Raw genomic sequence first — 14071 nt, forward strand, 5'->3', positions numbered from 1 at the left:
ATGCTTCTAAAGAAAAGCAAGAATTTTGCTTTTGACTTTACTAGAAAAGGGAACTTCTATAACTATGAAACCAAATACATCTTTCAACTTTTTTTGCTTCTGCAAGTAAAATGTAAAATAGCTGCTTTTCATGATCCCAACAACTAGTAAGTGCAGCTGATGAAAAGGGATAGGATGTAAATCAATTGAAAGAGAACCATCAGAAAAAGTACGTTGACATTGCTTGCCTTGGCAAAAATCATTTCAGAATAAATAATTTCCCTACCTTTTTCAGTGAAAAAGGAAAGAATCAATTCTTTGTACAAACAGTCGGCAAGGCCTAACCTTCAGCTAGAAATGTATGAAACAAAACAGAAGAACCACATTTACCTCATTTGCATGATAAAATTACTATCATCCATGTAGATAGGAAGGTGGTTAAGATAGAAAATCAACCATATTCTCCTTGAATGCAGAAAATAATATTTTCACCTAACGTCGCCGCAGATCCCGCTGGAAAACAGAAAATGATCAAAAGATAGAAACTATGGTAGAGTTCTTTTTTATCAGTATAGCAGAGTTTTCATTTTCAACTCCATTATCTAAAATAGGAGCTAAGATATGAAGTTCCTAGAAACAAATGAACTGTTATTATGGCAATTCGGCAAAAGAAACAACCAGAACAAGAATAATAAACTTTACGTAAAATTAGGTATCAAACACAGCAACAACCATAGAAAGCCAAAATCTGAATTTCTGCATAATTTAATTAAATATAATGGGATATCTTCTAAAGTGTTCTGGTTCATGTTATTGGTTAAGAGATAGTAACTGAGATGAGATGATGCTCATAAAAGATTAAATACATGGCATACAAATTAGAGTTGGAAACAATAAATATATCATAAATTTTGTAATAAATCTGATACATGTATATATGAAGGTTGTCATGTCTTCCCAAAACTCTGAAAATATAATACCTTATATATAATCAAGAAATGCACTTTTAAGTTAAATGATACTCTAGGTTGGAGGCATAAATACTAGAATAAATGCAGGTAATTCCTCGGGCCTGATAGAGCCTGCAGATTTTTTTTTGTCAGAACATGTTATGTTCTTATTTTCTTTTTTTCTTCTACTCATTTCCTACATGTACATGCCACATCTCAGCAAAACCTAGTGACTCAACTAAGATTCTAGACCAAAATATTCTCATTTTTATTCTAGAAACTCATATAGACAAGATGAACTTTTCCGATGAGATTATCTAAAATCCCCCCAACTAGTGATACATCTAATACCAGCAAACCATTAAAGTCCCTTACAATTTCAATTCTATATTTTGTTAAATTTAAAATTTACTGGATATGTGAAGTGATGGTTGGAGATACACTGATGAAGTTTAAAACTTACTCTTGGACCCCGATCAGCTACTTGTGGCGGTCTGTTTGCTGCTGTGTCTGGATGTTGTATCATCTGTGGACTATCATGCTTATAGAAAGCCTGCAGGGTTCTCACAACAAATGGCCGAACTATATTGACTTCCATTGCAGATAGATTTTTAAGCTGCAATTTATGGAAATAACGGGTGTAAAGGAACAAATATATGAAGAAAAATATATAAATTAGTCTTTTGGAATATGTAGTCGGATAACAAAAAGCAGTTTGTGTATAGTGCACACTTTTTCATGGCTTCAACTAGAACCTCTTAAGTGTTAAAGTTGAGGTCCAGGTAGGAGAAAATCATGCATACTATATACTTCTAGGAAAAATACATGATATTAGATTTGATGCATTAGTAAAAACATATGTACAATACAAACCCCTACATTATAAAAGAAGCACATGTGCAACACAGAGAACACTATCATCATGATGATACCAAGGTATGAGACATCTTAGATCAATTAATTCTAGTTGTCAACCATCCAAGATAATCTCATTTATACTAGTTAACATATTTTACCATTTTGTACATCAAAGAAAACAAAATCATTTGGACATGTTAAATAATGCCAAAATTTACTGACAGTGACCTAAAAGATCCTTCCCTGTGCTACTTGAGCGATATCTCCATGTCTATCAGCAAGTTCCCCACATTTAAACACAAGTCAGAAAGTTGGGAATTGCTTCTCAGAAAATGAATCCAGTTTTCCTTGTATCAAGAAGATAACAGTAACATCTAATTTAATTTTCTTTTTTCACAAGACTATAGAAACCTTGCTTTTATATCATGTGTGATACAACCCTTCATTTTTCAAAGAATTTATGTGGCTAAGTGCCATTAAGTTAGAGTTCAGTCATCAATGAGCATGTATTTTGAAGGGAAAGACAAGCATACTTTGACAGCATGTGTACGACCAGAAATTGTCTCCAGCCCGGACTCAACCTTACTAAACCGTACATACCTGATGTCCTCAATTAGAGATCTCACCTGTAAAAAGGTATACATCAAATATGACCTTTGAAAAAAAATTCTAAAATGATGAATATAGAAGCAAAAAGTCCTCAAAACAATCTCTAAGCATACCATGTATACGTCTGGGATGTCATCACGCGCACTGTTGTCAGAAAAATAAATCAGAAAGATCCTCCAAGTAATTAGTGTCAAAAAGGTAAAGAGAGAAACATGTGTACATACTGGTCAAACAGAAGCCTTGAAATTTCCACATAATGGAATGGTAATGGCTGAAATTCTCTAGGAGAATCTCGTTCAGCTTCTAAGACCTGTGTCAACTTTTCTGCCCATGAGTATACAAAATAATAATTGTCAAACACAATAAGGAGATCTCAAATGGTATCTGCTCGTATATCTAGACAAAGCAGAGGAAATGAAAAACAGGTACATAATCCTCCAGGCAACATCCAAACATATGCACAACTTGCCCAAGCAAGCTAAAGATAATTTTGGTACAATATAGAAAACCTTCAAGCACAGTACACAAATTACAGATAGAATAAAGAAATACCATTTGAATCTTGACATCTGACTGAGGACAAAGAAAAAAAAAAGTGCCACCCATCTAAGAGCACCAGTCCTACTGGTTGGATTTGAATTTTCAATTTCCTTGGTTTCAACTTTTCTCAAACCTTTTTCCCTTGGGGAAACTTTGTATTTTTGTGCATGATCAATTCATATCCCTCTCAAATTCAGTCCTTTCTCATTATTGTCTATTATAATTCATCCTACAAAAAGAGAAAAAAAGCATAATGTTCAGAAATCTTGGGTTTCTTTCCTTGAAGAAACATTTTCATCCTTTTGTGCCCAAAATATTAAGTAGTCAGAACCCGTTCAAATTAAATCACCCCATGCATTTCCCTATTCCAAGTTTGTGTATAAAAAGTAGATGTTCAAGACTGCTATCAGCCTTGAACTCCCTTCCATGGGTGGGTACAAATATTTCTTGTTATTTGTTGATGACCATACCCGTTTTTCTTGGGTTTATCTCATGCGTTCACAAGATGAGGTTCCTGCCCTGACCCAAAACTTTCACCAAATGATCCTAACCCAATTTAATGCCAAGATCAAAGTTCTTCGATCCGATAACACAAAGGAATACTTTGCTGAACCATTGGCATCTTACCTTCTTAATCATGGGGTTATACACCAGAGCTCTTGCCCTCATACACCTCAGCAGAATGGAGTTGCAGAAAGGAAGAATAGGCACATCTTGGAGGTGGCTAGAAGTCTTATGTTTACCTCCAATGTCCCTATTCGCTTCTGGGGTGATGCTATCCTCACGGCAGTATATCTTATTAATCGGGTTCTTTCCCGAGTCTTTGATATGAGATCTCCTTTTTCCCTTCTATACCCAAGTGAGGAGTTGTTTTCTATTCCCCTTAAAACATTTGGTTGTACCTGCTTTGTTCAGCTTCTCGGACCCCATCACTCCAAGTTCGAACCCAAGGCCTCCAAATGCATTTTCCTTGGTTATGCACAAACTCAAAAGGGTTATTGCTGCTATGATCCTATCTCAGGGAGGAAGTTTGTCTCCATGGATGTCACTTTCTTTGAGGAGACACCCTATTATCCTCGGGTTTCTCCTCAGGGGGAGAACAGTGAGAGTGGGGGTTTGAGTCCTTTTCTTCAGGGGGAGAGTAGTGAGAGGGGGGCAGTTTCTTTACCTATTCCATTGGGCGATGAGAGCTGCAATGGTGAGGGTGGTCAGAGGGATCAGGAGTTGAGGGTCTATCACAGGCGATGCAGGCAGGTTGATCCTGGTCATTAGCAGTCCAGGCCAGCTCCAATCTCATCTGCAGCTCCAAGTCCAAGTATTACAATCCCAGGGCCCACAGAGACTTCCTCTATTGTTGCCATTTCACCTCCTGCAGATGACCTTGACCTTCCGATTGCCATCTGTAAAGGGAAACGACATTGTACCACATCTACAACCCATTGTATTTCCCAGTTTTTATCCTATGATCGCCTATCTCCTACCTACAGGTCCTACCTTAGTTCCATTGCCAATGTCCCTATTCCAAGAATAGTGCAAGAAGCCCTATCCGTCCCAGAATGGAAAGATGTAATGCATGTTGAGATGGATCCCCTGTTGAAAAATAACACCTGGGAGCTAGTTGATCTGCCCAAAGGAAAGAAACCAGTTGGCTGCAGATGGGTATTTACCGTGAAACACAATGCAAATGGATCCATTGAGAGGTATAAAGCTCGGTTAGTTGCAAAAGGGTTCACCCAGACTTATGGTATAGATTACTTGGAGACCTTTGCCCCGGTAGCCAAGATGACCACCTTCAAGTCCTATTATCCCTTGCAGCAAGTCACACTTGGCCTTTATACCAAATGGACGTGAAAAATGCTTTTTTGAATGGAGACCTGTAGGAAGAGGTTTACATGCGTTTGCCTCCTGGATTCTATGATGCAGAAACAGGTAAGAAGGTCTGCCGGCTCAACAAGGCTTTGTATGGTTTGAAGCAGTCACCTAGGGCTTGGTTCGATAAATTCAGACTAGCCCTTGTGAAGTTCGGTTACGTACAGGCCCAGTCAGATCATACTCTATTCATCAAGAGGGTAGAGTCCTCCTTGACACTACTTGCAGTATATGTTGATGATATTGTGGTGACAGGGAATGATAGCCATGAGGTTGAGTCCCTTAAACAGCTCCTTCATCAAGAATTTGAGGTGAAAGACCTTGGTGTACTTCGGTATTTTTTGGATATTGAGGTTGCTAGATCCAAACAGGGGATCTTTATCTCTCAGAGGAAATATGTCCTAGATCTGCTAGCAGAAACTGGAAAGTTAGGTGTTAGGCTGTGGATACACCCATTGAACAGAACCACAAGATTAGTGCAGAGAGTGGGGAGCCTCTTGAAGACAAGGTTATGTTCCAGTGATTGGTAGAAAAGCTCCTATATCTCTGTCTCACTCGGCCAGATATTACTTATGCTGTTAGTGTTGTCAGCCAGTACATGCATTCTCCTAGAACTACACATCTTGCGGCAGAAAGGATATTAGCATACTTGAAGAGATGCCCGGGTAGGGGTATACTGTTCAAGAACAATAACCACATGAAGGTGGAGGTCTATACGGATGTCGATTGGGCTGGGAGTGTTGATGACAGAATGTCTACCTCAGGATATTGTGCTCTTGTGGGAGGTAATCTTGTCTCTTGGAGAAGTAAGAAACAAAGTGTTTGTTAGACAGTTTTGTATGCCCTTAGCTTCAATCAGAATGATGTACTTTATGAGTTTATTGTAAATGAATAAAGATACATATTTGATTCATGTTCCCTTGGTATGTTTCTGTGTAATACCCTTAAACTGGACACTTAATGAGACTCGTGTTAGTTTAGAATGTTCACAGCCAGTGGGTCGGTCTGGGGAGACCTATCCTGACAAGGCTGACACTGTGGTGCCACCAAGTCGGTTGGGGTGGCCTGTCTCAGCTGCCAGGGTGAGACCCTAGGCACATACAGTGTAGGATTAATTGAATCTTTGAACTGGACCAGATTTCCAGTATTGCCCTGGACCTTGGAGATTGATGGGCAAAACTGGAAAGTTACACCCGACCCCTAGACTCGATTATGATACTACACTAGGTGTCGGATTGGGCTGTCTTTGATGTACCAATCAGTGAGATCCTTAGCGGGGGTCAAAACCTGGGTATGTTGGGACAGTCCAAGAATTCATCTGAGTGGGTGATCATAGTGACAGAATCAGCCCCTTTGTCGGACAAAGGTAATGATCGGGGATGCACTCTCACTGATGGAAACCAAGACTGCCGGCAGCCGATTTCAACCGTTGAGATTTGTTTTGCAAAATATATTTTATATAAGATATAAAAATATATATATTATGGTTTCTGAAATGTTTGCAAAAGGTTTTAATTCCCGGGATCCATATAAGTGGAGAGTGCAACACTGTTCCTTGCAGCCGAGGGAGAGGTCCTCTCTTGTCGGGCAGTGTATGATCATTATGGGCTGAGAGGTTTAAGTGTAAGACCATTGAGGATAATGCCTGATGGGCTAATCTTGCATCTGCCCACAGTCCCTGGGTGTTACAAGGTGGCTTGGCCCAGGGACCACTTAGTGTAAGTGTTGGGCCCATAGAGCTCATTTGATGGGTTTCAGGGGGTACACTGTCTTCAGCAGTGCATTCGGCCAGGCCTTGTAACAAAGGCTGGGCTGAACCCATGTGGCTAATGTGTAGATCAATGCTTGGGTCCCATGCCATACAAGGAAGCCCAACTGGGCAGCAATTTGGAAGCCTTTTGAGTACATAACCTTGAATGGGCCTTAAGCCCATTTCGAACTGGGCTGATTTGATCAGTCATTTAAAGGGGGCAAATTCTGAAGTGGGTCAGCTAAAAGGATTGGGCTTAGACCCTATCCACTCAGAGAGTCCAAGATCTAAATAAGATTTAGATCTGGAAACCTCCTAATTAGATTAGGAGACAGCTGATCTGATTTGCAGATAAGATAAGGATTATCCCTTATCACTAAGGGACTTCTAACCCAAATATGATTTGGATTAGCAGCTCCTAATCTGATTAGGAGCTGATCCCTTTGAGATTATAAAAGGGGAAGGGGGCGGCAGCCTTTTACATCATCAACAGCATTCTTCTCTTAAAGAAAGAGAGATTGAGAGATTTCCTGCATACTGCGAATTCTCTCCTACCGCCACCTTCCTGCCATTGCCATTCCTTCAGTTCGATCTCCAGTTCTTGGGAGCAATCAAGATTGGATCTTGATTTCAATCTTTTATGGAAAAGATTGGCTGGAGCTGTACTCAAGTCGTCCAGTTGATCCTTAAGAAGGGTCAAGTTCTTTTGGAAGAACGTTGCTGATTCTGCTCCACCCTGCACTGCGCCATCTTCAGTGGGAGCAGTCTTTGGATTCTTCCTTGGGCGTGAACACCTCCATTGGGAGATATTACATCTCTGTATCAGGTATATTCCTCTCCCATTATTTTTGGTTCAGATCTGGTTTAGTTTATGGTTCAAGATTGATCCTTGAAAATATGATTTTCTAAATAGGGAATACGATTCCCAGTTGAAGGGAGAGAAAAATTTTTGAAATTCGCCCCTTATTCCGCAATCTTTGGGCGTCCATAGGATGGATCTCTCATCCCTTCAGTGTTGTCTCCCGATCTAGTGCTGAAGCAGAATAGAGGTCAATGGCTAACGGAGTGACTGAAATCCTATGGCTGAGATCTCTACTTGAGGAGTTGGGTATTGAGTATGAGAAGCCCCTGATGCTGTATTGTGATAATCAAGCAGCTATTAATATAGCACATAATCCAATGCAGCATGACAAAACCAAACACATTGAAGTTGACCGACATTTTGTACGAGAGAGGGTCTCATCTCAAGAAGTATGCCTCCCTTACATCACGTCCAGTATGCAACTAGCAGATATCCTCACTAAAGCCGTATCAAGAAAGAAGCTAGAGGCGGATCTATCCAAGTTGGGAATGATAAACATTTATTCCCAACTCGAGGGGGAGCGTAGAGAACACTGATGTGGGCCCCACAACTATGGTCCCACTCTGTCCGTAGGGTAGAATGTGCCCTAGTCATCCTAGGGTTAGCTGATGGTCAATCTGTTATTCCAATTGTTATTTATATTTCGGTTTTATATTGTTTTATGTGTTATGTAAATACCAAGGGTAGATTTGTCCTTTCATGTAACTAGCATAACCTATAAATACTAAATAGAAGTGGCGGCGTCAGAACATTCAGATTCTGTCCTTCCTTTCAATTCTTGTGTTCTACTGCTCTCTCTCTACTCTTTCTCCTCTCTCCTCTATACCTTTTTCTCCTTTTTCGAACATGAAATCTATTTGGGGGCCCCCAAACATCAGTATGCACAATATCAAAAGAATTATTACTCCTTTTATTACTCAATAAATAAGACTTTCTACAATGTTTAGCAAACTCACAATTTTCACACTGCAACTGAGACAACTCAATAGACTCAAATAAAGCAGGAAACAGACTCTTTAGAGACCGAAAGGACAAATGACCCAATCGGTTATGCCAAAGCATAACCGAACTCACACTTGAGAAACAAAAGACATCTTCTCTACTGACTCTTCCTGACGAGACCTCTCCCTGAGCAGATAGATCCCATTCGTCTCACGACCAGTCCCAATCACCTTCTTCGTCTCCAAATCCTGAAAATCACATCGATCAGGGAAGAAGGTTACTGAGCAGTTCATATGCTTGGTAATACTACTGACTGAAAGAAGATTAGTGTCAAGCTTAGGAACGTGCAAAACAGATGACAGGGAGATAGTATCTGATAACTTGATTTCACCATTCCCAGAAATAGGGACCAGGGAGCCATCAGCAATAGATACTTTATCCCTACCCGGAGACAAATGGTAAGTGGTAAATAGTGAAGGCAAGATAGTCATGCGGTCGGATGCACCTGAATCTATTACCCAACAAGGTTCAGTAGTACCTGGAGCTGAGGCATGGTAGGCTGAAGCTCGAGTACCTGAATGTGCGAAGGCGGATGTGGCAGGAGCTGATGGTGACTGCGGTGGCTGAGCTGAACTTCCAACTTCCTTTTCTAACTGTATTAGGGCAGCCCGAACTGCAACTAAGGTCTCTAAAGGTGTTCCTCTTGTGCCAAATGAGGATGCTAAATCATTGTTCACGGCCACATGAGCATTGCCCTTCTTGCTTCTCAACTTTGCCGAAACCAAGTGAGGATGCAGTTTCCAACATGTTTCTTTTGTATGTTTGGGTTTCTTACAATGTTCACATACCACATTCCTTTTGTCTTCCTTCCTCCTGTCCTTCTCTGAATCACCCCCTGAGTTGGTGTGAGAGGCTGAGGTTGCATCATAACTTTCCTTCTGGTCTCTTCACTATCTACTAAGGAGTATGCCTGAGAAAGAGTCACACTGTCTCTAGTCAAAATCTGTTGCCGCACAATATCATACTCTGAATTTAGGCCCGCCAGAAACTCAAACACCCGGTTTGTCTCGACCTGCTTTCTATATATTTGTGCATCTTTGGGACTCTCCCACTCAAGAGTCTCTAAGTGATCAATCTCACGCCACAGAGACTGCAAGGTAGAGAAGTATATTGAAATCGGTTTCTCTCCTTGTTTAAGGTTTTTCACTTCACATTTCAATTCATATGCTCTGGCAACATTAAGGGGTTGGGAATAAGTTTCTTTCATAACATCCCATATCTCCTTAGCTGTCTTTGCCCACAAGTAATTTCGACTAATATGAGGCTGCATAGAATTACACAGCCATGTCATAACCAAGTAGTTTTCTTGGATCCACTTGGTATACGTAGGGTCTCCCTTGGGGGGTTCTTTCATATCTCCCAAGAGGTATCCTAATTACCTCTTCCCCCAATAGCCATCACGGCTGATTGGGCCCATTCCAAATAGTTTGATCCATCAAACTTTACGGTTGTAATCTGACCACCTGTCTCAGAAACACTACCATAACTGTTGTTCCCAAAACTGCCTTCTGCCTGATTTTTAAACTCCATCTCGGTCAAGTCTCAAAAACAGCACTTGGACTACCAATCACAATCAAAACAGTGTAGGACCAATCTATATTCACAGTGTATGTGCACAAAACAAGTATAAATCTGATCTGAAACCAACTAGCAAACACAACAGCAGCAGTCCGTACAGTTCTCACCCCTTAAGAGAGTTTGAAAACCCCAAAAGGATCTGAAAAATCAGCTTAGAAGCAGGTCTGATATGCTTGGCAGAATTAGGGTTTTAATCAGTCCTTAAAGAAAACATTTCAGTTGCACATTCCAATCAGTACCGTACAGATAGACTTGCAGTAGGGTTAATATGAAACCCTAAAAGCTGATCAATGCTAACAAAACTTGAGGACAGCTCCAGGTAAATCGCAAGGTTCAGTCTAACATTAGGGCTTGCCGCAAGCTTATTAGGGTTTGCCACAAGATCACTTTCAAACCCTAGAGTAGGAGAAAAGAACCCTAAGGCAGTTCGGCCCAACAGTATGGTTTGCTGTAAAACCCTAGAGAATAGAAGGGAGAAAACCCTAGAATGGTTCGGCCGCCCTTTCCAGATAGGTCCAACCTATCCTCTCTGATAGTACTTCTCTTAGAAAATAGATAACTTACAAGAAAAAACTGTTCGCTGCCTTCCAAGGTTACCCGAACCCTAGTCTTCTCTGATTCTTCCTGATCACCAACACTCTTCAACCGTGACAAGTCTTCAACAACTGCTAAACCCTCTGGCGATCTCCAAGAATCAGTCCACGAACTCCACTTTCTCAGCTTCCAACCCTAGGGGATTCTCATGTGGTCGGCTGGACTAGACTCACATGAGAAACCCTAACCTTGCTCTGATACCAAGTAGATGTTCAAGACTGCTATCAGCCTTGAACCCTAATAGATTTCAGGTTCGAAAAAGGAGAAAAAAGTATAGAGGAGAGAGGGGAAAGAGTAGAGAGAGAGCAGTAGAACACAATAATTGAGAGGAATGACAGAATCTGAATGTTCTGCCACTGCCACTTCTATTTAGTATTTATAGGTTATGCTAGTTACATGAAAGGACAAATCTGCCCTTGCTATTTACATAACACATAAAACAATATAAAACTGAAATATAAATAACAACTGGAATAACAGATTGACCATCAACTAACCCTAGGATGATTAGGGCACATTCTACCCTACGGACAGAGTGGGACCACAGCTGTGGGGCCCACATCAGTGTTCTCTACATAAAAAAATCCATAGAATGATTCCATTCCTAGACTTATTTTCTTAGCTCTTGCAATTTGTCGGTTCAGTAAGAAATCAATAAATTGCTGAATCTCACATCAAACCCTTGTTGAAACTGTCAGTCTTCTTTATTTTAGTGCCGCAGAGGCACATGTGTAATTTTCTTCCCATTTATTATTAGTGTGGACCGCCCTAATATAAATACTAAAGCTGGCACGCCAGTAGAGATTTTTTACTCCAAAGTCTCTTTCTCTCCTCTCTCTTCTCTCTGTTCTCATCTTCTACTGACATTTTACCAAGAAAACATGGTATCAGAACAGCAGAACTGGGATTAGCAGCAGTGCGATCAGTTTTTTTCTCAGAACCTTTTTTTTTTCTGTCTCTTGTGGATCGAATCCAAGAAAGGGTGCATTGGGTTGACCTGAAAGGAACTTCTGTGTAATTCTTCCCTTTCCCTCTTGGTCGTGTGCCAAAAAAAAACCCAAGGGAAGGGAAGTCAAATGCTGTGAAGGTGGATTCTGTCTGTTTTCTCTCAATTTTGTGGATTGAGTGATCCTTCTGTACCCAGGTAAGTAGGTTATGTAGGTCTGATGACCCATGGCTGCTGTGAAGGTGTGTTTTCTCAGCTTGTGTGGATCAAGTGATCCTTTTTGGTTCCCTGAAGGGTGGGATGTTCAGGTCTGAATGATCTGAAACTGCTGTAACAGCAGTTTTTTCTTCTTATGTGTTAAAGCTACAGTAGTCATCTGGCAAAAAATCTGGTGAGTTGTTACTTGTAGGGACTGTTCAGACCTAAAATACATCTGTTTTTTGTCTCTGGAACTGGTTCAGTAGTGTGGTAGTCTGAGAACAAGTGTTGTGTGATACTGTGATCATATAGTGCTGTTGTGTGAGAACAAGGACTGAATTGTGCCTAAACTGTGACTGAACTGAGAATAAGTACCTTGACTGAACTGTGAGTCTGTGACTGAACTGAGAACAAGTACCATGTCTTCTGAGGATTCTAGTATGTTTGGTGTGACCTCTAGTCAAGATGGAGTGAGTGGAGGATTTGACATGAGTTTTCCCACAGCTGTGATCCCCTTTGATGTTCTCAATTACCTATGGTCAAGGGGAATCAAGCTTTACATAACTGCAAGGGGGGAAAGTTGGGTATATTAATGGTAAAGTCAAAGAACTGAAGTCTGGAGGTGCACAACATGATAGGTTGGACCAGGAAAACAGCATCATGATGTCGCTGTTATTGTCTATGCTGCCACAAGGAAGACCTTCATGTGGGCAGAAGCAGCTCATGAGATTTGGGAGCAAGCTAAATCTACATATTCAGAACAACGGCATTATGAAAAAATCTATCAGTTGGAAGCTGCATCCTCAACTTGTATGCAGGGGGAGATGAGTCTCTCTGTCTACTATTTAGATTTGACCTCAATTTGGAAAGAACTAAACCATTATCAAAACATAGACTGGAAATGTGATGCAGATGCTAAAGCCTACAAGTCTCTGGTTTCCCAACAACGGGGCTTTGCCTTTCTCTTGGGGCTGAACTCTACATATGAATCTATCAGGGTTCAGATATTGGGGAGTAAAGATCTCCCATCAGTGCAAGAAATGCATGCCCTAGTACAGTCAAAAGAGAGCAGACAGAATGTGATGAATAATTCTGAGGGGGAGCAGATTGCCTTGATGCAGATGCTAAAGCCTACAAGTCTCGTGGAGGTAAGAAGTCAAGAACTCTTGATCAAGGAGAAATGGGGTTCGTGCAAGCAGGTCGGTGGAGGAGATCTTTGAAGGTAGAAGCAAAAAACATTTTGATCGAAGAAATGAGAATCAAAGGGAAGGTAAGTCTGAAGGTAAGGGAAGTAAAAAAGGGTACAATACTGCTGGAAGGATTAGAAGTGGTTTAGTGGCCAAGAGTTTTCATAGCTGGAGCCTGCTCAAAAGGCAAGCAGATAAACTGGCAAGAACTTAGTACATTAGAAGGGAGAAAATGTAAGAGGAATACAAAAGGATCCTTCATAGCTTTGACTGAATATTTTGGCAAGGGACAAAGGCAACTGGTGTGTCTGCTAGCAGGAAAACAGAGCCAAGGATGGGGAGAAGTTGACAGGTTGCTCAAAGAGCATCAAATGAAAAAGAAGCTTTCACAAGGGAGGAGAAGGAATGCCAGAGCAACAACAGGGTAGAGGAAGAGCCAGTGATCACGGCAAAAACAAAAGGCCAATGCAGAATGGTGGGTGGTCTAGAGAGAAAAGATTGGGACAGTAAGTTTGTGATACAAGCCAAGGAACAGGTCAGTGATTGGAGGAGGGTAGTTGATTTACTGACAGCTAGGTTGAAGCTGAAAAGAGTCTTCATAGTAACCCCCTTCAATAACTGTAAAGCCCTCTTAGATCCAGTAGAGAATGAAGTGGAATGTTTAGCCCTCAATGTTCAGGATGAGTTCAGATCATTCAGTCTTCAAATGGAGTCCAACATCCAACTCCAAGGACTTCTTTGTCAAAGATGGTGTGGTGGTGCGTGTAATAGGCCTGCTATTTCATCTGTGGAAACAAGTAGCAGAACCTATAGCAATATTGTGTGGAGGAAACTTAGAAGGAGCATTTTGGGATGATCTTTATTCAGCAGCAATTATGCCAAGTGGTGTGAAGCCAGAAGATATTCCACGAAAGGTAGAGGTACGAACAGAGGGAAGTTTCGTCTCTGTGGCTAGCATCCTCCATTGAAGCAGGGTTGTGGAAGGAGACTCGCATGGAAGGAGGTGAAAAGGAGGAAGAAGAAGCTTTACGTGGATTTATGAGATTGGCTAGTTCAAATGGGAAGGAATGTTTCACGAAAAAGGGCCAACAAATTCTAGGAAGCCAAAAAGTTTTGGGGCAGATGGAAGGTCAAACCCATAGAAAGCAA

At 41.0% G+C, this 14071-nt stretch overlaps 1 protein-coding gene across 4 annotated transcripts in view; it reads right to left on the reverse strand.

Annotated features, from left to right (window-relative positions):
• Nucleotides 1-185: 185 nt before the first annotated feature.
• The window catches only part of PSF2, a 50713-nt gene continuing 36827 nt past the window's right edge, over nt 186-14071 (reverse strand). For all 4 annotated transcript variants that reach the window (XM_010254157.3, XM_010254160.3, XM_088902556.1 and 1 more), the window contains 5 exons: nt 2621-2720; nt 2510-2540; nt 2321-2413; nt 1393-1545; nt 186-492 (listed from right to left, as the gene is read on the reverse strand). In XM_010254157.3, coding sequence (XP_010252459.1) covers nt 472-492; nt 1393-1545; nt 2321-2413; nt 2510-2540; nt 2621-2720 — 398 coding nt within the window. In that variant the 3' untranslated portion in view covers nt 186-471. The remainder of the gene's footprint in view (nt 493-1392; nt 1546-2320; nt 2414-2509; nt 2541-2620; nt 2721-14071) is intronic.

Source organism: Nelumbo nucifera, chromosome 1, assembly GCF_055504915.1.
Source record: "Nelumbo nucifera cultivar China Antique chromosome 1, China Antique-T2T, whole genome shotgun sequence".
Taxonomy (NCBI): Eukaryota; Viridiplantae; Streptophyta; class Magnoliopsida; order Proteales; family Nelumbonaceae; genus Nelumbo; species Nelumbo nucifera.